The sequence below is a fragment of the Acinonyx jubatus genome, chromosome D2 (genome assembly GCF_027475565.1).
Source record: "Acinonyx jubatus isolate Ajub_Pintada_27869175 chromosome D2, VMU_Ajub_asm_v1.0, whole genome shotgun sequence".
In the NCBI taxonomy this organism is placed as follows: Eukaryota; Metazoa; Chordata; class Mammalia; order Carnivora; family Felidae; genus Acinonyx; species Acinonyx jubatus.
The window spans coordinates 33187391-33212348 of NC_069393.1; the positions used below are offsets into that span (position 1 = coordinate 33187391).

A 24958-nucleotide genomic window follows, 5' to 3' on the forward strand; every position below is an offset into this window, starting at 1 on the left:
GCGCATCTACTGCAGACGTGGCAGAAAGAGTGTCCGGCCCTGGAGCGTGGGGGAGGAGCTTCCGGGGGCGACGCTCAGGCCCCCTCGGAACCGGAAGTTGGGCCTGGGATCCTTGACGTTAGGAACGAAGTCGAACCTGGATCTGGAGCCGGGTGAGGAGTGGCATCGGGAGGTTGGTGGGTAGGACAGCAGGGGAGAAGCCGGGGTATCACTGGCCTGATCGGGGTCCCGTCCGAGAAGGAAGGGAGGAGCCTGGGGGCGGGGCACGGAGAGAGACCCTCACCTCACGCATCCACAATCCTGAATCAGTCCTAGACCCTCCCTTCTCTCCTCCCGGCCCAGATTCCGGCTCCCGCTTCCTGCCCCAAGCCTGTTGAAGGGCGCGAGACGCTCGATCTCCATGCTTAATGGACCAGCCCTCTCGTCGTGGCCCGAGAAGCTAGCTTGACTTCTTGGTCTTGATTCCCGGCGCTCCCAGCCTCCACAGCTCGACTACCTTCAGAATTCTAGGAAGCTTGCCCCGCCCCCTGGGTTGTCACCCTCGGCTGTCTACCCAGAATGAAGTCCAGACTTGAGCCTTACTCCAAACTCTTGGGTGTGAGATTATTTCCTGGCGAAGAAGCTCCTTTCCTCCGCTCCCCGCCCCCACACTGATTTAGGAAGATACAGGGGCAGGGGACATCTGTCAAGCTTAGTGTTTGTGACCTGTGCAAGGTTTAGGATTTGGAAGAACAGCTCCTGAGATGGGTTTAAGATTAAAGAATTCTAGTCCAGGAGCAGCTCAGCTTTTCTATTATCAAGATGACCCTCTTTAGCAAATGGGAGAGGCCCATTGTTCCACTACAGCATCTGTGAACTCTCCTGCTTCCTGTGCCCCATCTGTGTATAGGGTAGTTGAATGATAAGGCGTTCAGATGTGATCAGATAGTCTTGTTCTTGGAAGGACCCCGGAAAGGCTCTCACATTCATTCCTCTGTTGCTGGGTGAGATTGTCATAATTTTAGTGGTGGCCTATATTCATGACAAACATAAGGAGAGCAGAAACGGGATAGTTGGGAGAAGTGATGGGATTTGGAATACTCCAAATCTGCTTGAAGTCCCTCTGCTTGAAGGATAGGTGAATGATCTTTTTACATGAAATCTTTGTCATTGATCCTTGAACTGTTTTCCTAGGTTGTTGTGAGAAGTTTTTGTTCCTGGCCTGCACTTACTGGTGTCTATTACCTTGCTAGAGTTTTGGGTGTCCTTTGCATTTAATGATTTTAATGCTTTAGTTTTCAAATCCATACATTCTTTTGGTGGAAAGACTGGGGATGGAGTAGCATTTGAATTATTGCAGTTCAGCCAAAGAATTTTTTTCTCTGATCAGTTACTCTAGAATTTGTCTTTTGAGAAGGAGGGAATTTAACTGATCTGTTTTGTATGTGTAGCCTGAGTGATGGAAAATGACTAGCACTTTAGAGGGTATTCAGTGTTTGTTGAATGAATGGATGCTAGGGTGAATGAATGGAAAGTGGGAACATTGTTTCATTTACTTATAATATCACAGTAGTTCATCAGTGGCAGGACTCCTTGTGTGACTAGACACTAGAAATCATACCACTGGGGAATGGAGGCTATTCCCCATTCCAATGGGTCCTATCTGAAGTTGAAATTTATACCCTCCTGGCAGTGACAAAGCATGGGGTTCACAGTAACAAATCCTTACTTTGAGGAGGTAATGTGGCTACTGGCTGGGGCAGAAAATTACAAAGATCTTGTGGTAGTATGGGAACAATTAGGCTGATAACTGCCTGATAAGGTCAGTCCTTTTTTTATCTATACTTTCTACCCTGAATAGTTGGTTCTCTCTTTAGGAAGTTGATTTTGACTAATATCTCTCTTCTCTCTCATCTATTAGGTGAGACCAAGTTGGGGATGCACTCATAATGAACGTCAACCAGTCAGCTCCACCTGTGCCGCCATTTGGGCAGCCCCAGCCTGTCTACCCAGGATATCATCAGTCTGGCTATGGTGGGCAACCAGGGTCCACAGCACCCCCAACTTCCTATGGAGCCTACAATGGCCCAGTACCAGGCTATCAGCAAACACCTCCCCCAGGTATGTTTCCAAGTTTCCTTTGAGCTTAGGAGGGGAATCAGTAGTGTTCAAGCTGGGTGGTATTGCCTTACGGAAGCTGCCTAGAGAGTTGGGATGACTGGGATTGAGGAACGTGCCTCTGGCTCTCGGTTACGAGAACTCTGTGGGCAGTCTTCCCTTCCCTGTTTTTACATAAGTTCTGCCTTAAGACATCTAATCAAGCACATCTTCCAGGTTCAGTGGCAGTTCATTTCATGTGAGTGTCATCCTGTATGTATAGCCTCAACTGGCTGCTTTGTTCACAGCTGGATGGAAAGGTTGTGGTCACAGCTCTTTCAGAGCCTGTGACCAGGATTGAATATTTCCTGTTGACCTAAAGTCTCCCTGAAATCACTTGTTCTGCATGTATATTGGTAATACCTGTCATTGGATTAATGGTTCTATTTATAAATGACCCTGGGACATGGGAAACTAATTCGTGGATAAAAAGTGTGGTGTTTGTGTGTCTAAATTTTGGTGCTTCTCATATCTTTCTGCTGATACCATTTTTTGCCTTTGCTTGAGTTTCCTCTGCTTCTTAGATGCTCTGTAATATCAGGACAATAAGAGAAGACTAATCTGCTGCCTTAGGATCAGTGTTTGCCTTTTACATTGCTTTTTCAAGAAGAGCAGCTGGTACTCTACAGACTGTCCATAAGGCTTTTTGGAAAATGGTTAACAGCAGATCTTTGGTTAGGCTAGCTGAAGAGTTAATGCCAAATGCTTTATGCATAACTTTTTAAGATCATAAATTCCATGCAAGGATATGGGAAAAAGAAGGCACCAAGAAAGCATAGGTAAGATTTGGGAAATGAATGAAGTATTACCGTTTTAATTATGATTTTGAGAAAAAAAATTGTCAAGTGGTGAGATTAGGTCTCAGGTCTTTGGAAGAGCCTTATTCTGGGTTGAGACTTTGGCTGGACAGAGTCCACCTCTGATCTGTCATGTCCTGGCTTATCAGGATGGAGTTTGGCATTGCCTCAATGGGAAGTTTTATTATTGAAAGGAAAACCTATCTGGTTGTGGGATGGCTAGTGAACAGGTTCAGATTAATTAACCTGTAGGCAGGTTCTAAATTGTCTAATTGTCTAATCTCTATTGAGTAACAGAGCAAAAGAAAAACAATTGTTTGAACAGGGGTCAGCAACATTTCCAAAGTGATGTGCCGAGTAACTAATTCCCTGCATTTCATGTGGGAAGGATGGTTGGGGATAGTATTCAGAAAGGATGGTCGGGGGTAGTAGAAATAGCTTTGATAGGAGCTCTGAGGAGCAAAAGGGCTGGGGTACAGCTTTTGTGAAGACAAAGGTGGCACCACTAGTGAGATGGCAAGTCAGCTGTCCTGACTGAACCACTGGGCAGAGTCTCCAACCTGAGATTACTTTCCTGAGCCATGTAATATTGGGAACGTCAACACTTAGAAGTGGATGGTTAGGATAAGTAGAATATATGAAAAAGAGGTTGGCAGAATAGTCTCCCCAACAGGAGCCTGTCTTTACAAATTAGTTCAGTTTATTACTTGATCACCTTCTGTACTACCTTTCTCATATGTTCAAAGTTTCTGAGTTCTGGAGTAGGATCTTTTCCTTAAAAGAGTTGACTTTTTGGGGCACCTGGCTGACTCAGTCAGTGGAGCATGCGACTCTTGATCTTGAGGTTGTGACTTTGAGCCCCATGTTGGGTGTAGAGATTACTTAAAAATAAAATCTTTTTTTTTTTTTTTTAAAGAGTTGACTTTTTGTCTAGGGTAAGAACATTAGACTGTCCTGGATTGTATGAAAGTGTATGGTGATTGCAGGAAGCCCTTATGTTCTTGTGGCTCTAGTTACAGCTTCACGTATAGTATATCTGTCTAGAAGAGTGGAGACTCTCTGACTGGGCGTCCATGTTCAGAATCTGCTGTAGCTGGAGTTGCATGTTCATGGTATCCTTTTGATATCAAAGCTGTGGCACTGGGCCAGTGAAGCTCTGAGCTTATTAATTCTTGCTTTATATTCCTTGCTCAGGGTGGAGAAGAAAGTTATTTCCCAATTGCTTAGTTTCTGTCCTTTACCCTCAGGTGTGTCAAGAGCCCCACCTTCTTCAGAGGCACCTCCAGCCTCAACAGCACAGGCCCCTTGTGGCCAGGCTGCTTATGGCCAGTTTGGCCAAGGAGATGTACAGAATGGGCCGAGCTCCACTGTTCAGATGCAGAGGTATGTATTTGGGTCAACCTAAAATCGGTCTGATGAAATTAGAAGGATTAGGAATGGATGAGGGCCTGTTTCTTTTTTCTTGACTTTCTCTTAGATCCTTTTTTCTCTTCCCTCTACTTTTTTGTATTTTGTTTTCATTTTTCCAGATTATGGGTGCTGCTGTTGTCTACTCCATAGATCATTAACCCATCTTCGTACCTGAGTTCTTTTGTATATTCTTTCTGTGAACTTGAGTTTTTTTCTTGACTAGACATATATCTTCAATAATTGTTGCAATCACACTGAGCCTGCCCTCAGGGAGAAACAGGAAGAAAGGATCTCAGAATTATTTATGTCTCTTCTGACTTCTCCCTTTCCTCTAGACCAGGCAGTTAGTAGGACTTACTGGATAAGTTTGGGTGTGACCAGTTTTGAAAAGAAAGATACTCAAAGAAAAACCCCATAAATGATAAAAACTTTGGTGGTACATGATCCAATAAACACCTGTCTTTGTATGGAAGTCCATTAAGGGAAGGCAAGTCATCTCTGTTGGACTATTGTTTGTTTTTTGGTAAACAAAGGATAAAGTATAACTGTGAGTAGGGTGTGTGGTAATGGAAGAGTCACTTTCTGACATTTTTATTGGGTGTCCAGAATATACATTTTTAGCATCAGATGTTAGCATCGGAAAGACCCTGGGAAGTGCTCCCTAATCTTGTGTGTTAGAAAACACTGAGAAGCAGTATAAGAAATTCATTCATTCAGCCACTCAAAAATATTTATTTTGTATTATTATGTGTTGGATGTTGTTCTACAGGTTGGAGATAAAGCAGCAAACAAAACAGACCGAATCTCTGCCCTGGTGGAATTTATAGTCTAGTGGAGTACACAGAAGATAACAAGTAGACAAATATAAATAAGAAATAAAACAGAGTAGGGATATACAGAATGTCTGGTGAGGAGGTAGGGAGCTGTTTTAAATACATTGGTCAAGGAAAGCCTCTCTGAAGTGCTGTTTGAAACTTCTGTGAAATGACTCAGGGAGCTATCCAAAGATCTGGGAGAAGAATGTCTTGGATAGAGGAAACAAATGTAAAGGCTCTGATGGAGAAATTAATTTAGTGGGTGTGAGAAAGAGCAAGAATGCCACCGTGACTAGAGCAGAATGGAGTGTGGAGGAGATAAGGTAGAAATATAGTCAAGAGCCGTATCATGTAGTGCTTTGTAAGTCATAGTAGGAAGTATAAATTTGATTTTAGTTGGAGTGAGAAGCCATTGGAGAGTTTTAAGCTGGGGAGTAACACATTTACATTTATTTGTTTGTTTATGCAATAGATCTTTTCATTATAATATAAAACACATACAGAAAAACCCATACAGAACAAATGTATGGCTTAGGAAATTATTGTAAAGTGAATACCCTTGTAACTACAACCCAGATGAAGAAATAGAAAGAACTCTGCCACACACCCCAAAAGCCCCTTCCACATGCCTCAATTCAATCATAACTCTCTCCTTATCCTCATGAGTAATGATTATCCTCTTATAGTAACCACTTTGTTGTGTTTTTAAAAATAGTTTACACCCAAATGTACATCCCTAGATACCACAGTTTAGTTTTGCCTGTTTAAAAAACCAAAAAACAATTTGATGTGTCTTTAAGTTGATAGGTTCTTTCTTTCTTTCTTTTCTTTCTTTCTTTCTTTCTTTCTTTCTTTCTTTCTTTCTTTCTTTCTTTCTTTCTTTCTTTCTTTCTTTCTTTCTTTCTTTCTTTTCTTTCTTTCTTTCTTTCTTTCTTAAAGAGCAAGCGAGGGAGGGGCAAAGAGAGAGGGAGATAGAGAATCCCAAGACTTGGGGCTCAATCTCACAAACCGTGAGATCATGATCAAAGCCGAGATCAAGAGTCAGATGCTTAACTGACTGAGCCACCCAGGCACCCGCCATCCTCCATCTCTTTCTTTTCTTCCTGTTTATCTGTTGAAGAACTGAAGCCAATTGACCTGAAGAGTTTCCCACAGTCTTGATTCTTCTGGTTCCAAATTCATATTACAGTTCAACATGTTCCTCTTTTCTCTGTATTCTCTGCAAATTGGCAGCTGGATCCAGAGACTTGCTTTCTTAATATCTTGTCTTTTTTTTGTAATGTTAGCAGTTGTTGGAGCTTAATACATATGTATATTAATTCCTTGGGTTTTCAAAATGGTGATACTTTTGAATTCTTTTGTTTTTCATTTAATTGTTTGAATACTGTTACAGTTTTCCTCTTGTGTTGATTGGTTACTTGTGCAGCTCATATAGGTTAAATGCTTGCTTCTTTACCTTTATTTCCAAGTTTATAAGGGAATGAATTGGTCCTTTGTTACCTACTGAAGGTGACCTCTTCTTTTTTAATGTTATTTCGAATTTACAAATTTAAACATACATATTTTTATTTATTTAAAATGTTTATTCATTTTTGAGAGAGAGAGAGAGTAGGGGAGGGGCAGAGAGAGGGGGGGACCAAGGATCTGAAGCAGGCTCTGTGCTGACAGCAGCCCTGTGCGAGCCCTATGCTGGGCTCGAACTCGTGAACCATGAGATCGTGACCTGAGCCGAAGTTGGACGCTTAACCAACTGAGCCACCTAGATGCTCCTAAACATATATATTTTTTAAAGTTTTTATTTATTTATTTTGAGGGAGAGAGTGAGGAAGAGAAAGAATCCCAAGCAGGCTCCATGCTGTCAGCCAGAGCTGAACACGGGGCTCTATCACACAAAACATGACATCATACCTGAGCTGAAATCAAGAGTGAGATGTTTAACCAACCAAGCCACCCAGGCACCCTGAATTTAAACAAATTTGATGGGTTTTGGGGCACTTGGGTGGTTCAGTCGGTTAAGCATCCCGACTTCAGCTCAGGTCATGATCTTGCATTCATGAGTTCTGCACTGGTGGCACAGAGCCTGCTTGGGATTCTCTCTCTCTCTCTCTCTCTCTCTCTCTCTCTCTCTCTGCCACTCCCCACTCAGGTTCTTTCTCTCTCTCTGTTTTTCTCAAAATAAACTTTAAAAAAAACATATTTGATGGGTTTCAATCCACTGCAATTATCATCATTATTGAAGTTTAGAGTGTTCCATCTTTGACCAATGGGAGCTTCTTCAAGTTGACTCCTGAGTACTTCTGACATGGCCCTAGTAGTCTTTGAGAATGATAAGATGTCTTAGGATTGTCTTACACATTTTAAGCCCCAGACCAGGAATTAGGCATTTTCCCAAGAAATCCTTTATTTTGGTGGTGATAAATGACATTTTGTGGCCGTAATCTGGGCACTAGGCACGTTCACTGATTGGTCACTCCTGGGCCTTTACAGTAAGCATAGCTAGGAAACATATATCTACATATCTATAGATATCTACATATACATGTTTAAATTTGTACTTCCAATTCAAAACTACAGAGCCTTTACTTAACCTATTATACCTGTATCTCTTCTTTTTCTTAAGGCTATGGGGATGATGGAATTAGAATACTGAAATATGCCATAATTTCTCATTTACTTTATCCCTTATTGTACACAGCAGTCTCAGTACAACAATACTAACACTATCACAAATGTGATTACTAAAAACAGTATCTTTTTAAAATTTTGCATATAGTCTCCTCATTCTGTAATAATTTAAAAACATATACTATATATATCTATACTAGATATATATACATATATGTCTTTCTTTCAAAAATAAAAATAAACATCAAAAAAAAATTTTTTAATTGGATTCTGGTGATGGTTGCACAGCTCTAAATTTACAAAAAATCGTTGAATTGTACACTTAAAAGGAATGAATTTAATGGTATACAAATTGTGTTTCAAAGCTTTTTTATTTTTATTATCATTATTTTTTTAATGTTTATTTATTTTTGAGAGAGAGAGAGAGAGAGAGAGAGAGAGAGAGAGAGAGCGCGAGCATGAGAGGGGGAGGGGCAGAGAGAGAGGGAGACACAGAATCTGAAGCGGGCTCCAGGCTCTGAGCTGTCAGCACAGAGCCCGATGGGGGGCTCACACTCACGAATCATGAGATCATGACCTGAGGTGAAGTTGGACGCTCAACCTACTGAGCCACCCAGGTGCCCCATGTTAAAGTTTTTTTATTTTATTTTATTAAAAAAATTTTTTTTTAATGTTTATTTATTTTTGAGAGAGACAGAGACAGAATGCAAGTGGGTTGGGGCAGAGAGAGAGGGAGACACAGAATCTGAAGCAGGCTCCAGGCTCCGAGCTGTCAGCACAGAGCCTGACGCGGGGCTCTAACTCACAAGCTGTGAGATCATGACCTGAGCTGAAGTCGGACGCTCAACCGACTGAGCCACCCAGGTACCCCTTTCAAAGCTTTTTTTTTTTTTAATTTTTTTTTTTTTTAATGTCTATTTATTTTTGAGACAGAGAGAGACAGAGCATGAACGAGGGAGGGTCAGAGAGAGAGGGAGACACAGAATCTGAAGCAGGCTCCAGGCTCTGAGCTGTCAGCACAGAGCCTGACACGGGGCTCGAACTCAAGGACTGTGAGATCATGACCTGAGCCGGAGTCGGCCGCTTAACTGACTGAGCCACCCAGGCGCCCCTCAAAGCTTTTTTAAAAAATGTCATCTTGGGTGGCGATATCATTGGAGTATCTTTCAGAAGCAAATGTGAAACAACCACACTCCCTCAACCCAGGCTGTAAAGGATTCTCAGAGAGAAAAAAAAAAAAAATTGATTAGACTAAATAGAGACTATTAAAAGAGAGCAGATAGTAGACTAGTGCCTTGAAAGGACTAAGGGAATGCAATTGTCAATGTAGAATTATGTACCTGGCTAAGAGAGAGTACAAATACAGATATTTACAAACTGACTGAGAGTTTACCATGTATCGACCTTGGTTGAGAAAATTATCAAGGGATAGACTAATGAAAGAAAGGAAAATTAACCCAGAAAGAAGAATCTTTAAAGAGAAAGGGAATAGGAACTAAAGACATGGAGATAGAATATAGACCAATTCTTTTGTAATGCTTGGCTAAAGAAGGAGCAAAAGCTTGAGGGAGGTCTGAGGTTTTAGGGCAATTTTATTTGATTGCATTTTTGAAGACAATTGAGATATAATTCACATATCATGTAGTTCATCCATTTAAAGTGTACAATTCAGAGGCATCTGGGTGGCTCAGTCAGTTGAGTGTCTGACTCTTGATTTCAGCTGAGGTCATGATCTCACAGTTTGTGAGTTTGAATCCCCACATCAGGCTATGCTCACAGCGTGGAGCCTGCTTGGGATTCTCTGACTCCCTCTCTCTCTCTCTGCCCCTCCCCGCTTGTGCTCTCTCTCTCTCAAAAATAAATAAACTTAATAAAAAATAAAGTGTACAGTTGAATGGCTTTTAATATATTCGCAGATAATGTGCAACCATTACAATTTAGAATATTTTCATCACCTCAAGAAAAAACACCATATCCTTTAGCTCAGTAGCTACCATTATTTAGCTATTTCTTCAGTCCCCCACTCTCTCAACCTTAAGCAACCATTATAGTAGTCTCCCTTTCTGCAATCCAGAAGCAGATGATCCTCTTTCTGACATACTGTCAGAGGGTCAATAGTCGCTCAATACTTCTTCACAATGCCTACATCATTCACTTCACTTCATCTCATCGCGTAGGGACTTTATCATCTCACATCATCACAAGTAGTGTGAGTACAATATAAGATATTTTGAAAAAGAGAGGAAACATATTAAAAAGCTATCCAACCTCATAAATAATGAGAAAAGTACAAATCAAAAGCCGTAACAAGATTCTATTCTATTATGTATCCATCAAAGTGGCAAAATTAAAAAGTGTGAGAGTCCCAAATATTGCTGGACTATCAGAATAACAGGAACTCTTTATCCACCGGTGATCAGATGCAAATTAGAACAACTACTTTGGGAAAATAGCTTGGAATTATTTGTTAAAATTAAAGATAACAGGGTACCTGGGTGGCTCATTTGGTTGAGTGACTTCAGCCCAGGTCACGATCTCACAGTGTGTGAGTTTGAGCCCTGCATTGGGCTTCCTGCTGTCAGAATGGAGCCCACTTGGGATCCTCTGTCCCCCTTTCTCTCTGTACCTCCCCCACTTGTGCTCGCTTGCTCTCTCTCTGTCTCTCAAAAATAAACATTAAAAAAAAATAAAGATATACATACCTTATGACCCAGCAACTCATTCATAGATACATGCCTTAGAAAAATTCATGTATATATATATATATATATGAAAAATTCATGTATATAAACAGGTATATGAGTGTTCATAGCAACATTGTTTGTAATATTAAAAAATTAGAAAAACCTAGAGATCTACATTAAAATACTTAAGTAAATCATGGCATGTTTATTTAGCAGACTAACATTTAGTGATGAAAGGAAATGCTACATGCAACAGCATAGATGAATTTCATAATCATGGTTAAACAAAAGGAGGAAAACTCAAGGAGTATATGTGAAGTGATTCTGTTTACAAAAGTGTAAAAAAGTGACAGAACTGGTACCTGGGTGGCTCAGTTGGTTGAGCGTCCAACTCTTGATTTTGGCTCAGGTCATGATCTTGCTGTTTGTGAGATTGAGCCCCATATTGGGCTCTGTGCTGACAGTGTGGAGCCTACTTGGGATTCTCTCTCTCTCCCTCTCTCCCCACCACCCCCACCCCCCACTTGTGCTCCATCTCAAAATAAATAAAATAAATATTTTTTTAAAAAGTGACAGAATTGAACTATGTTGTTTTAAAGACAAGGGAATGATTATTAGGAAGTTAGGAAAGTGGTTACCTCTGGGAGAAGAGAGAGGGCTGTGATGGAGGGGAGGCGCACTGGGCCTTTGGGTGCTAATGTATTCTATTTCTTGACCTGGTTTTTAGTTACATTGGTATTTGTATTATAATTATTCAACAGTAAATACTTGTTTTATGTTTTTTTTTTCTATTTATGTTACACTTCATAATTAAACAGTAAAGTACATTGAACTAAGATCAGGTCTGGGCTCTAGTTCTAGCCTAGTTTGCCACTTACACTCTTCATGTCTTACTTTTCTATCTGCTGTGTCCTCATTTTGCTGTGAGGATTACATTAAATAAAGCACTTAGAGATGCTTTATAAGTTGTAACGCTACTTAGAGATAAGGTGGTATTTTATTATTACTCAGGCATGTGATGGAATAACATTGGGTAGTTGATAGTATTATCCATATTAATGGAGTAGTAACCATGAAATATAATTATTCTGACAAGGATTTATGGGCTTAGGCTATGGAGCTAACAGTATGTTTGGTGCTATGGAAGACAAAAAATGCAGAGCCCAACAAAGGACAACAAATGCAGAGCTGCTCTCTCAGGGAGATAAGGTTCACTAGCATAACACTCAGAAAATAGTAATTGAATGAATGAATGAAAGAAAAGTGTTAAACTACAAGACTAATATAATAAATATATTATATTTATTATACAAAATATAATAAAGTACAAGTTGTTTAGTAGAGAAAATAAGCAGGAAGAGTAAATCAGAATTTAAGTGTAACTAATTATTGTTGTGAAGAGTTTGATTCACTCTTGAAATCTCATATGGAGCTTTTATGTATAATCTATGTTGTAGATTTCTGCAGTAATATCAACATAAAACACCACTTTAGTTACTAGTTGATATGCAATGCTACTGGAATGATTTTGTATTTATATTTTAATGTGCCATCTGATACCATGGGAATGTCCAGTGTCGCTATCCAAGTAATGAGGCTTTGCTAGATAAACCTGGCTAGAAGGCTCTCTGGTTTGTGTCCTGTTTTCCTGGTCCCTTTCTGGTAGAGCTGGCATCATCTTTCTGATTAGTACAGAATGTCAAACTAAGATGACTTACTCTGCTCTTAACACCTTTAGCCAGGATAAAGTAATAAGTACTTTGATTGTTTAACTCTGTTGAGTCAGAGGAGGTGATAATCTAACTAGTAGAATAAATAATACCTGATCTGAGGGTGCTTGGCATATGTTTGTGGAGTGAACCTAATGGAAAACAAGATTTTCCATGAATAATCATAGTGTGGATCATCAGGAATGTAATACATCTACAAATATACAAAAACATGAAGCCATAAAAGAGCCCAGGATGACAGGAAGATGCTGTAGAACAGTATAGTTTCCTGTATGATGTGGAGCTCCTGCCAACTTTGAAGGGTCTCCCAGCCTACTTGTTACCTCTGCCTTCCTTGTATTTACAGGTTCCCTGGGTCTCAGCCATTTGGGTCAGTCCCATTGGCCCCTGTGGTCAGCCAGCCAGCTGTGCTTCAGCCCTTTGGCCCTCCCCCGACAAGTGCACAGGTGACTGCTCAGCTGGCAGGAATGCAGATCAGTGGTGCTGTGGCTCCAGCCCTTCCCCCTGTGGGGCTGGGCTATGGTGAGTACTGATGACCCCAGGATTGTTATTTTCCCCTTCTTTTTAAATATATATATTTTTAATGTTTATTTATTTTTGAGAGAGAGAGACAGACAGAGTGTGAGTGGGGAGGGGCAGACAGAGAGGGAGACACAGAATCCAAAGCAGGCTCCAGGCCCCGAGCTGTCAGCACAGCCTGATTTGGGGCTTGAACTCACAAACCGTGAGATCATGAGCTGAGCCGAAGTTGGACACTTAACTGACAGCCACTCAGGTGCCCCTACCTTCCCCTTCTTTTTAAAAGCATCAGACTCTGGTGTATACCCGAATCCCTTTTATTTCTTGTGCTTCTGAGGGCCAGCTGATAGGAATGGTCATTCCTGCCCCTCTCATGTGGAAAGGGGAAGGCAAAATGACTAGGGTTCTGACTGTATCTCTTCTACTTCTCAGGCCCACCAACATCGCTGGCCTCAGCCTCAGGAAGTTTCCCCAACTCTGGTCTGTATGGCTCCTATCCTCAGGGCCAGGCTCCTCCCCTTAGCCAGGGCCAGGGTCATCTTGGGGCCCAGCCTCCCCAGCGATCTGCCCCACCACAGGCCTCCAGCTTCACATCCCCAGCTTCAGGGGGTCCTCGGATGCCTTCGATGACTGGTCCACTCCTGCCTGGACAGGGTTTTGGGGGGCCCTCTGTGAGCCAGCCCAACCATGTGTCCTCACCTCCTCCTCAAGCTCTGCCTCCTGGCAGCCAGATGACTGGGCCCCCAGGACCACCACCACCTATGCACTCCTCCCAGCAGCCAGGCTATCAGCTGCAACAAAATGGTAAGTTTTTCCCAAGGTCTGTCTAGAAGCCAAAGGCTTCAACTATTCAGGTGTTTTTGTTTGTTTAATATTGCTTGCTAAGCGGTGAACTAGATGGGTAGCTTCAGGGTATTATTACTAGGATGCAGGATTTATAAGACATTCTTTTTTCTTTTAGTTCAGATAGTGTGGTCTTTCTCTGAATGGTCATTACCTCTATACTTATAGGAGTCTAGTCATTTCCCTGAGGCCTTAAGAAGACATCGGGGATTTTGAATTTATCAACCTGTGCCCTTGTCTTTCAGGTTCCTTTGGACCAGCCAGGGGCCCTCAGCCCAATTATGGAAGTCCCTACCCAGGAGCATCCACTTTTGGCAGTCAGCCTGGGCCTCCTCAACCACTGCCTCCTAAGCGCCTGGATCCTGATGCCATCCCAAGCCCTGTAAGTAGATACTTATGTGGTCCTAGGGAAGGAGTTTGTGGCTGCCAGATAAGTGAGTCAACCTAGATGAGATGTTTGCCTAGCGTTTTCTGATTATTTTCCCTTTTCATTTATCTTCTGTTAGGTATAGAACCTAGATGTAATTTTTGACTCTTTGAACTGGAACTTGAGGCCCCAGAAATCTTTTGGGGGCACTTTTACTCTATAGCTGGGCAGGGAAGAAAGCAAAGCTAAGAGTGATCAGTAGTGTCAGTAGACAGCTGGGTTGAGTACTGCCTTCTGTCACTATTGGACATAGCATGGTAACCTCTACCCTTCTGTGGAGTAGTAGCTGGGTCCAGGTCTTGTCCTTTTAGATTTAGTAGGATAGCAGTCTTCTTAATGGGTAGATCTGGTAGGAATTTTCTGATGGTAGGTGTTAAGAGAAGGAAAGCCTCATTGGTTTCTCTGTGCCCCTAGTTGGACAGTGTTTTAGGAAGAAACCTCCAGTACTTTTGTTGGCTAGAATCCTGCTGTGTGGATGGGGGAAAAGTGATCTACAGTTTATAAGGGCAATGTGGGGAAGCTGCTTCTCCCAGGAGGGGGGTGAATTTCACTCTTACAGCCATCATCAGAATCCTTAGGGCTTCCTTATCCTACTTGGAATAGAGGCTGGGACTGTACTCCCAAGTGGGGGCTATTTTATAGTTCTGTCTGCAACATTTGCTATGTCAGTTACCTCACCATGCTTAGCCATTGTCATATTCCATTCTGTTCTCTTTCCTCTTCCTTTGGGGAATTACCATGATGAAGGACCATTTTGGCTAAGAGCGACCCTAGAGGATTAAGCAGCCCCTCCTTTTTGTCTCCTTCAGGGAGAAGTAGAATCTGGGTTGGATGTGAGGAAAGGCTTCTTTAAGCATAAGCACGGTCCTTAGATGGGAGTTTGGCCTTTTGGGGGGAACATCACTCTTCTTCCTTCTTAAGATTTGTCCCATTCAGCCCCTCTCTCTAAAACTTGCTTCCTATTTGCCACTTTATCTTTCTACATCATAGTCTGAGCCATTAAAGCCTCTGTGTTGGGCCAGAGAGCCCTGGAATTTCTGACCTAGAGGGGGCCTGATTTCAGCAGTATGAGCTGGGCTCCAGCTATTCATGTCTAATTCATCAGGGTCAAGAGAAGTAACATCTGCTTCTTGTTCTTTTGTCTCCCTCCCTGTATTCCCCTGCTGCCTTTATTATTAAAACACTAAAAGCAACTCAATGAGCTGCCTCCTCAGCAGAAAACCAGGCACAGAATAGACCCTGATGCCATTCCTAGTCCAGTAAGTGCAGGGGGTGGTGTGTGTGTGCGTGTCATCCCTGTGTTAATGCCACCCATGCATGCCTGTGACCTCATCTTCACCTCATCCACCATGTCCATCCCTCTCCACCCTCTTCCCTTAGTCCTTCTAGACCCTCGCTTTTACAAACCAGAAGGATGTGCATGTCTCAAGTCACCATGTAATGAAATAACAAGCTGTTTGGCAGTGCCTTGAGTATGGGGTGGTAGAAGACCAGGCTGTAAGGTGGCATGTTAAGCTTTGGTTTTAGTTCTGCTGGGTCCTCCAGGAGCCTGCATGTGACATTTGAAGGAACAGGACAAAGTTGAGTAGTAGGTCCTTCCCCTTTGGGACTGATATGTCTACAGCTTGTGGAAAAACTTTGGGTAGGTGACTACTAATGTAAAAGTTTGGGATACTGGTATTTCTCACAGGGGAAGAGACTACTGGTTTGGGAAAGTGTGGGCCACTTTCTCATCTGGAGAGTCTATTTGACTCTGATATATTTCTAAGCTTCAACTCTTTCTCCTATGTAATATGGAGTCTTATTCTCCCTTTACTTTTTCTGGTTTTACAAACCATCTTGAAGTACTGACCAAAGGTCATCAGCCTACACAAAGATCTGATTACCAGCTTTGCAAAATCTTTTTTTTTTTTTCCTTTCCTTTGCTGGATCTGTCAAAATGTGGGGGACTGAGGATTGGGCTTGTAAGGATTGGGTACTTAATCCTCTTCTCCCATATTTACACACGGATGCTTACCTGAAAATAAGGCAGCATCTGCTTCCTCACCTTACCTGTTCATTTCTGTTTAATCCTCTCCTCATCCTGTCCCTTCTACTTTCATTGAGTGTAGAGTCATTCCAGGTAGATTTCATTTTTACATGGTTATCGTTGTCTGTTTTCCTGCTCTGACTCAGAATGTGTCTTGGTGAGAGGAGTGGGTGGGGGGGGGCATGTAATATGGGAGGGAAGTGAAATCTGATATATTTGAAGGTTTGTGATGAGAGCTGGAACTTTCCTGGAGTGGGGGGAATAATGGGGTGGTCACCACTGATTGGGGGTCAGGGCAATTCATAAAGAAGCCCTTTCTCAGTGTTGACTGTACAGCATTTTGCTACTGATTATAGAGCGGAAGATTGGCATTATAGCATTTTATGTGATCTCCAGAACGAGAGCAGGCCTGGTGCATGAGGTGTTCTTAGCAAATTACTAGTTTCTGTGTAGTAGCTCTAGCCTTTCTTTCTCCTGGTTTTCTAGGACCTGGTACTTCCCTTTCTTGTGTCACCCTCACTCATTTCATTTCTTCCCTACAGATTCAGGTTATTGAGGATGACAGGAACAACCGGGGTTCAGAGCCATTTGTTACTGGAGTACGGGGCCAGGTGCCACCCTTAGTCACCACCAACTTCCTGGTGAAAGACCAAGGTAAGAAGGGTATTAATTCCTTCCTGTGAGGGCCTTTTCTCCAAGATTATCAGCTTATGGATAGGGCTTCTGTTAGTCTTTAATCAGAGACCAGTCCCTCTAGGGGAAAAGCCGCCATCAGCTCTAGCATATGTCGGGGTGATGAGGTGGATCAGCAATGGAGAGCTGGTGTCTAGAGGGATTCTGTGATCTGACTTAGGTTTTCTACCTCCTACTTCAGGGAATGCAAGTCCCCGATACATCCGATGCACATCCTATAATATCCCTTGCACATCTGACATGGCTAAACAAGCCCAGGTGCCTCTAGCAGCTGTCATCAAGCCACTGGCAAGGCTGCCACCAGAGGAGGTGAGTCAGGGAAGGGACTGGAGTATAATGAAAGGGAGGAAGAGAGGGGGGAGGAAAAGAGGGGGCATAAGACTTCTTCCTGAAAGTGATTCTAGCAGTCACAATGAAAGAAGTCCTGGTTGGGCAGGAAGGGAGAGTACCTCAATAGCTTTCTACCCATGCCTATCAGGGCCCATGCCTGATGGGTGTGGTTGTGATGAGAGTAAAAGCCCAAGAAGTTGTTGGGTGGGAGCATGGTCCATATGGGAAACAAACTGAAAAGAGGCAGGGCCAACTTGTAGGGGAGGAGACAGCTGAATGCAGAAGCCTTACGGTCATCTCCAGATGATTACAGATACATCATTCTACTTTTATTCTATACTGTCCTAACATCCCTGGTGAGTTAGGGAATGTTAGGAAATCATATAAGGGAAAAAGGTAGATCAGGGTCCAATAGTCCTTCTCTTATCTGGCTTGGGCCCTGATTTTTCACCTCAATACCTGAAATCAGCAAGAAAAGAGAGAGAGAGAGAACTTGTCAGCTGCTCTGCCAGGCTTTGGCGGGAAAGTCTGTTTATGCCTGGCTTAATGAATTTAGAGTGGATTTCTCTATAACTGGCTCACTTTACATCTTGCCTCTCTGTCTTACACTGTGTTTTTCTCTTTCTCTCTGGATCTCAGTGGGGATGGTTAGACATTTAGCTGCTGGTCTCTTATCTGTAGCATGGCATCTAGTTGAGACAATGGTAGATGTCACAGATATCCAGGGATGGGGAGGATCAGTGTCATAAATACCTGGTTGGGGAAGGAAGCAGAGTCAAGATCCCTACGGCAAGAGTGAAGAGAATTGAAGATAGGGCCTGAAACGAGAATCCTAGGGAATCTTTGGCTTTCTCCTTATATGCTTATAGCAGCCCCTGATTTGTTAGGGCCACTTTCACAGTTCTCTTTCAAGAAGGGGAGTTGTGGAGATGAGGAGTAAGAAGAGGGGACTATAGAATTTGAACTCTTAGGGACATTCCTGTGCCTGGTACCCTCATCGTTTGTCTTCATTCCCTTTCACTGTATTCCCTCCTCAGGCAAGGTATCTCAACCATGCCCTTCTCCCCTCCAGGTTGTTCTTCTTCATCTACTGCCACATGTCTCAACCCGCTGTAGCTTTCCTTTGTCTGAGCCCCTCCCCTTTGCTCCTTAGGCTTCACCGTATGTCGTGGACCATGGGGAATCTGGCCCTTTGCGCTGCAATCGCTGCAAAGCATATATGTGCCCCTTCATGCAATTCATTGAGGGAGGGAGGCGCTTCCAGTGCTGCTTTTGCAGTTGTATCAATGATGGTATGTTCACAGAGGCTGGGATTGGGGGGGGGGTGTTCTGAATTGCATCTTCATTATTCTCTTTCTAGTTAGATAGGTAAGGTTCCCTTATTCAGGAACTGTGGAAGTAGGGCACATATGGGGATGTGGGGGGGTAGAGTGAGCTTAGCCAGTGCAAGACTACTAAGATTGAGAGTGGACATTTGAGTAATATTCGGACGTACTCCCCTCAGTTCCCCCCCAGTATTTTCAACATCTGGATCATACCGGCAAACGTGTGGATGCTTATGACCGTCCTGAGCTATCGTTGGGCTCTTATGAATTCTTGGCCACTGTAGATTACTGCAAGGTAAGAGAAAGTAGCATGGGGAGGAGAAGTGGGTGGAAGACAGTGAGACAGCTGAGAATTGCTGTGTTCATTTTCCTCACCCTTTCATTGTCCCCTCTGATATTGACTTCTCTGTAGTCAACTAGCCTGCTTACCAATGCCCTTCTCTCCCCAACATTTCCTTCCTTTGCAGAACAATAAGTTTCCCAGCCCTCCTGCCTTTATCTTCATGATTGATGTCTCCTACAATGCCATCAGAAGTGGTCTTGTTAGGCTCCTCTGTGAGGAGCTCAAGTCACTGTTAGATTTTCTACCTAGGTGAGACTTACGGAGCCAGGGTTCTTTTTTTGGATAATCACTGGGGTGGGGGTGGGTTCTGATTGACTCAGTAGGTGGAGAAGGTGACCAAGTGTGGGTAACAATGTTACCTTCTACAGGGAGGGTGGAGCAGAAGAGTCAGCAATCCGTGTTGGCTTTGTCACCTATAATAAGGTGCTCCACTTCTACAATGTGAAAAGCTCATTGGCCCAGCCACAGATGATGGTTGTATCTGATGTGGCTGACATGTTTGTGCCACTGCTGGATGGCTTCCTGGTCAATGTCAGTGAGTCTCGGGCAGTCATCACCAGGTAAGAGCCAGATTGTGGGGATAAAGTGGGAATGGGGTAGAGACAATCAGAGAAAGTCAGTCGAGCAGAGGGGTCAGCAGATGGACAGGGACTGTGCCTCAGGAGCTTTCAGTCTGGGGTGGGGGGAACATGATTCTTCAGTGAATTGAGGGCTAAGGCATTGAATCTGGATAGCAATTTTGATTGCCTCCCATCATCTATCTTTTCAGCTTATTGGACCAGATTCCTGAAATGTTTGCAGACACAAGAGAGACAGAGACAGTATTTGCTCCAGTTATCCAGGCTGGGATGGAGGCTCTAAAGGTAAGGCTAGAACCCTGGCAACTTCTCTGCCTCACTTTCTTCTGACCATCTTACTCCCTGGGATATAACTTTCTTTAGTGATTGATGACTGCCCAATGAGTCAGTGTATCTGACATAATTGGCACCAAATAAATGATGAGGGAAGGGATGAATGAATAGCTGAATAAAGGAAAGAATGAACAAGTAGTCCTCTCTTTCCTAGGCTGCTGAGTGTGCAGGGAAGCTGTTTCTGTTCCACACCTCCCTGCCCATTGCAGAGGCCCCAGGGAAACTGAAGAACAGAGACGACAGGAAGTTGATCAACACAGACAAGGAGAAGGTGTGGGATTGGGAGATGGGGGGAGAACTTTCTATTACAGAGGAAGGTGGTGACTCTTCATAATGTAGTACTTTTTTTTTTTTATGTGTATTTATTTTTGAGAGAGAGAGTGTGAGCATGAGAGGGGGAGGGGCAGAGAGAGGGAGACAGAGGATCCAAAGATGGCTCTGCAATGACAGCAGAGAGCTCTATGTGGGGCTGACGCTCACAAACCATGAGACCATGACCTGAGCTGAAGTCGGACACTCAGGGGCCCCCACAATGCAATACTCTCAACTTTCTTGAGGGGGACTGGGATGAGACACTCTCCCCTTTCACATGTCAGGTCCATGACTGCCAACCTTCTCCAGTGCTCCCACACCTCTCTACCCCATCTCATCCCAAAGCGCTCGATAGATTCTTCTTCTTTTTTTAATGTTTATTTTTGAGAGAAAGAGGGAGACAGAGTGTGAGTGGGGGAGGGACAGAGAGAGAGGGGGACACAGAATTTGAAGCAGGCTCCAGCTCTGAGCTGTAAGCAGAGCCTGATGTGGGGCACAAACTCATGAACCGTGAGATCATGACCTGAGCCAAAGTCGGATGCTCAACTGATTGAGCCACCCAGGTGCCCCTTGATAGATTCTTCTTTTTAAGAGAATGTTCTACTACTCCTGCAAATGCTTATGAGGTAGATCTGAAGTCTTACATATATTTGAATATCCCATATTAAATATACAGTTTTCAAATAGGGTAGAGCTGAGATATTCGAATGTTTTCTCCTGTTCCTTCCCAGACTCTGTTCCAGCCTCAGACAGGTGCCTATCAGACCCTGGCCAAAGAGTGTGTGGCCCAAGGCTGCTGTGTAGACCTCTTCCTCTTCCCTAACCAGTATGTGGATGTGGCCACGCTCTCTGTTGTACCCCAGCTCACTGGTGGCTCTGTCTACAAATATGCTTGCTTTCAGGTAGGGCATGGGACTCTGGGTGGCAGGTGGAAGCCGGACAGACAATGTCTGCCTACGTGTGGAGCAGCTCTTTAGCTGCTGACTCATTAATAGGAATACTGTTGGAGGAGAAGACCCCATAATGTAAAGAAGACAGTAACAAGGGTAGTGGTTAGGAGCATGGGGTTGGAATCAGTCTTCAGCTGTTATTCTGGCCCTCCCAGAATACTCACTATATAACCTAGGAGAAATTACTTATTTTTTCTTTGTTTCTTCATCTGTGAAATGGGATTTCTACCCAACCCCCCATTTTTCTGAGTGATAGAGAGGCAAATGGAGAGGGAGAGAGAGAATCCCAAGCAGGTTCCATGTCCGGCGTGGAGCCTGATGCAGGGCTCAATCCCATGACCGTGAGGTCACACCCAAGCCAAAATCAAGAGTCGAGCCCTCAACTGACTGAGCCACCCAGGTGCCCCTATAAAATGGGATTTTAATACTTAAGATTTATTATCAGGAATAAGTAGTTATATGTAAAATACTTAATGTAGTACTGGGCTTGTAGCAAATGCTTAAAAGCTATCATTATTATCATTGTCACTGTTCCTATGATTCAGCAGCTTGTAGAGTGGAGGGGATGCAGGGAGATAATCTGCAGGGTGTTATGTAGTCAGTGATGTGACTCTGGGCCTGGGGGGCTGCAGGTGGAGAATGACCAGGAACGGTTCCTGAGTGACCTGCGTCGGGACGTACAGAAGGTTGTTGGCTTTGATGCTGTGATGCGTGTTCGGACAAGCACTGGTCAGTCCTGGTTGGAGAAGAGCAGGTTGGGGGCTAAATCTGGAAGGGAGGCAAGTGGCACCTGTCGTATTTGTAGCCCTGACTCTATCCATGTGGCTTCAGGTATCCGTGCTGTAGATTTCTTTGGGGCTTTCTACATGAGCAACACAACAGATGTGGAGCTGGCTGGGCTGGACGGGGACAAGACGGTGACTGTGGAGTTCAAGCATGATGATCGGCTCAATGAAGAGAGCGGAGCCCTCCTGCAGGTAGCAGGCAGGAGGCAGGGGTTGGGGAGGAACTGGCAAGTTCATTGTACTGGATATAAATAGGCTGCAGGGAAGAGGATAAGAGATGGGTGGAGAGGACTAGAAGAGGCTGGGGAAGGGATGGCTCATGTCTTTCCTCTATCTTACTAATCTAGCAAAGGAGCAGTTTTTCAGAGGGCTTTGGTGAGGGAGGGGTATGAATTCTCCTTTTCTCCCTTCCCCTAGTGTGCTCTGCTCTACACCAGCTGTGCAGGGCAGCGACGGCTCCGCATCCACAACCTGGCCCTGAACTGCTGCACCCAGCTGGCTGATCTGTATCGAAACTGTGAGACTGACACACTCATCAACTACATGGCCAAGTTTGGTGAGGGTAGAGGCAGGGCGAGGGGGGATTGGGGCTGAGAGAAAGGTGGTTGTTGGTGATTCAGCATTCCCGGGTAGGTGTGATGGTGGGAAAGCACATGTGATGGGGTGGCTAGCCAGTGACTGTGCTGTCTCCCTTTCACATCCAGCATACCGGGGGGTCCTAAATAGCCCTGTGAAGACTGTTCGTGACACTCTCATCACTCAGTGTGCCCAGATCCTGGCCTGTTACAGAAAGAATTGTGCCAGCCCCTCCTCTGCAGGACAGGTGGGACAAGCATGTTGGAGGAATTGTTAGGACAAATTTTTGCATTTGGGAGAGACTTCTCATGATTATTAACTTTACTTTGATAATCCCTGCAGTTGATCCTTCCTGAGTGCATGAAGCTACTCCCAGTTTACCTGAACTGTGTGTTGAAGAGTGATGTCCTGCAGCCTGGAGCTGAAGTCACTACTGATGACCGTGCCTACGTCCGACAGCTGGTTACCTCCATGGATGTGGCTGAGACCAATGTCTTCTTTTATCCTCGGCTCCTACCATTGGTGCGACTAAGGGCTGGGGTGTGAGATATTGCACTGAGAAAGGGGCATCATAGAAGGAGGAAGGGAAAGGTTAATATTATCTGTGGTTGACTCTAGTGAATTTGTTTCTAACCTACATTATCTGATATAATTTTCACACTGAAAGAGTTACTGATTTAGCTTTCTGAAATTTCACGTGTGTGTGGTGAGGGGCAAACTTGTCTTATGGCCCTTGGTAAATAACCTCTTGCCCCTTCCTTTTGTCTAGACAAAGTCTCCCATTGAGAGTGCCACTGAACCACCAGCAGTTCGAGCATCTGAAGAGCGTCTGAGCAATGGGGATATATACTTGCTGGAGAATGGGCTCAACCTCTTCCTGTGGGTGGGAGCAAGTGTCCAACAGGGTGTTGTCCAGAGCCTCTTCAGTGTCTCCTCCTTCAGTCAGATCACCAGTGGCTTGGTGAGGGCAGGAAGTCAAGGGGAATATGGGTGTGGAAAAGCATTTTGTGATATGAGTGGGAGTCAGTAAAGTTTGTATGCTGGTCCCCTTTAATAGCAGGGAATCCTTGGAGGGGATGGGGGATGCTGTCATTATTCCGAGGCTTGTTTCAGATAATGAATAATTCTTTGCTGCCCCATTTTGCCTTGACTCAGAGAATTTTACCATAAGGATAAATGAATTTTGTGTTGCAGAGTGTTCTGCCAGTTCTGGATAATCCACTGTCCAAGAAGGTGCGAGGCCTCATTGATAGCTTAAGGGCACAGAGGTCACGGTACATGAAGGTAACACTGATCTAAACTCTGCATTTCTTACCTTGTGAAGTCCTCCCCTGGAATGGGGGGTGGGAGTAAGTGATTGGATAATGGGATTTTAGGGCATGTTTAATTCCTTATGGCCCTGCCTCATGACCCTGTCTTCTGGCCATAGCTTATCGTGGTGAAACAGGAGGACAAGCTGGAGATGCTGTTCAAGCACTTCCTGGTGGAAGACAAGAGCTTGAGCGGGGGAGCATCCTATGTGGACTTTCTCTGTCATATGCACAAGGAAATTCGGCAGCTACTGAGCTAGAGCAAGTGGGTAAATGGCATAGGGTCCCAGGCCAGCTTCCAGAAAGTACACCAGGATGGCAGAGAAATTGGAACAGTTCCATTATCTTATAAGTCATGTAAGCTGACCTCAATCTCTCTGGGGGGAGGGGGAGGTATAAGGAGACACCTTTCTGGAATCAAGTATCCTACCACTCTGTCATGTCCTGCTGATGGAAGGTGCCCCTATCCCCTCACTTTACCCTCCTTTTCCTGCTAATCCTGTCGTAATGAATGTAGTTTCTCAGTTCACTGTATATGATTCGGTATTGGGGGATTTGGAGGCAACCAGACTCTGGCAATATTATGTGTCCCCTTAGACCAGCCTCCAAGAAGAGAGGGGCAGGCAGGAAGGAGTGGGAATCCCAGGGGTACTATACGGGGGTGGGTAGGGGCTAATTCAGCTCAGTGTCATCAAAAACTTCCTATATTAGGGACGAAACATTCAGGTGCACAAGAGCTGGGGTATAGACCATAGATGGTGGAGAGAAAAGTGGTTGTTCAGTCCTTTTTGGGCCTGGAAGTCAGCAGCCAAGTCAAAGTTGGAGAGTGGTTGATTAGCTCTTCTGTCTCCTGCAATGATTGGTGATCACTAAGTGGATAGAGGCACATTGTCAGAGATGAATGAGCCTGGGAAGTGAGTTGCAAAGAATATTAAGACCTGGGAGAGGTAACAGCCTCTTTCCCAGCTGGAGAGGCTCCAACACTGGATGGTTCTGTTGGGAGCCTGGTCATCAATTTGCAATACCTCACAGAGCCAGCCCCATCCCACTCTGAGCTCCCACTGGAAACACTGCTTCTCCAAGCTGGGAGTTGTTGAGAGGGGAGAGGCAGAGGTGGCTGGAGCTCTGTTCTCTCCTGCCGGGACACCACTCAAGCTCTGGTATTGACAGAGTGGCCGACCGTTATCTTCCAACCTGAACTGGCTGGGGCAGGACAAGGGCTAGGCTTGATGGTGGCCAGGCTTGCCTGCTCCCAGCCTGGGATGCCCCTGCTCCGGACCTCTCATTTCTCTTCATTGGTTTATTTTTCAATGCATCTTTAATTTGTAAAGAAATAAAATAAATTAAGATGTAACAATTAGCCTCATTTTTACTTGTGACTTACCATTTTCCGTCCCATTTGTTGCTG

The 24958-nt window shown here is 44.1% G+C and overlaps 1 protein-coding gene across 5 annotated transcripts; it reads left to right on the forward strand.

Moving 5' to 3' along the window:
- The first annotated feature begins 7 nt into the window (after positions 1 to 7).
- SEC24C (SEC24 homolog C, COPII coat complex component) lies at positions 8 to 24910 on the forward strand. Of its 5 annotated transcripts, XM_053206811.1 has the most exons (25): positions 15 to 152; positions 343 to 595; positions 1901 to 2100; positions 4181 to 4316; positions 12544 to 12719; positions 13149 to 13520; positions 13805 to 13941; positions 15177 to 15245; positions 16558 to 16669; positions 16890 to 17017; positions 18192 to 18330; positions 18543 to 18658; positions 18831 to 18955; positions 19075 to 19266; positions 19476 to 19569; positions 19772 to 19888; positions 20661 to 20831; positions 21512 to 21608; positions 21711 to 21856; positions 22082 to 22220; positions 22369 to 22487; positions 22583 to 22762; positions 23010 to 23201; positions 23435 to 23524; positions 23670 to 24910. In XM_053206811.1, the coding sequence occupies exons 3-25, from the start codon at positions 1929 to 1931 to the stop codon at positions 23808 to 23810; spliced, it is 3360 nt and encodes a 1119-aa protein (XP_053062786.1). In that variant the 5' UTR covers positions 15 to 152; positions 343 to 595; positions 1901 to 1928; the 3' UTR covers positions 23811 to 24910. The 5 variants fall into 5 exon arrangements, with proteins under 5 accessions (XP_026918084.1, XP_026918089.1, XP_026918087.1 ...); XM_027062283.2 differs by lacking the exon at positions 343 to 595 and having other exon boundaries at positions 8 to 152; XM_027062288.2 differs by lacking the exon at positions 343 to 595 and having other exon boundaries at positions 8 to 152; positions 13428 to 13520.
- Positions 24911 to 24958: the final 48 nt, after the last annotated feature.

What these genes read in the sequence shown, in the direction of transcription:
- SEC24C (XM_027062283.2), top strand. Translation starts at nt 1,929, where the DNA reads ATGAACGTCAACCAGTCAGCTCCACCTGTGCCGCCATTTGGGCAGCCC. An exon ending in CCACTGTAGATTACTGCAAG is followed by an intron (nt 18,659 to 18,830) that starts GTAAGAGAAAGT and finishes CTTCCTTTGCAG; the next exon opens with AACAATAAGTTTCCCAGCCC. An exon ending in GTCAGATCACCAGTGGCTTG is followed by an intron (nt 23,202 to 23,434) that starts GTGAGGGCAGGA and finishes TTTGTGTTGCAG; the next exon opens with AGTGTTCTGCCAGTTCTGGA.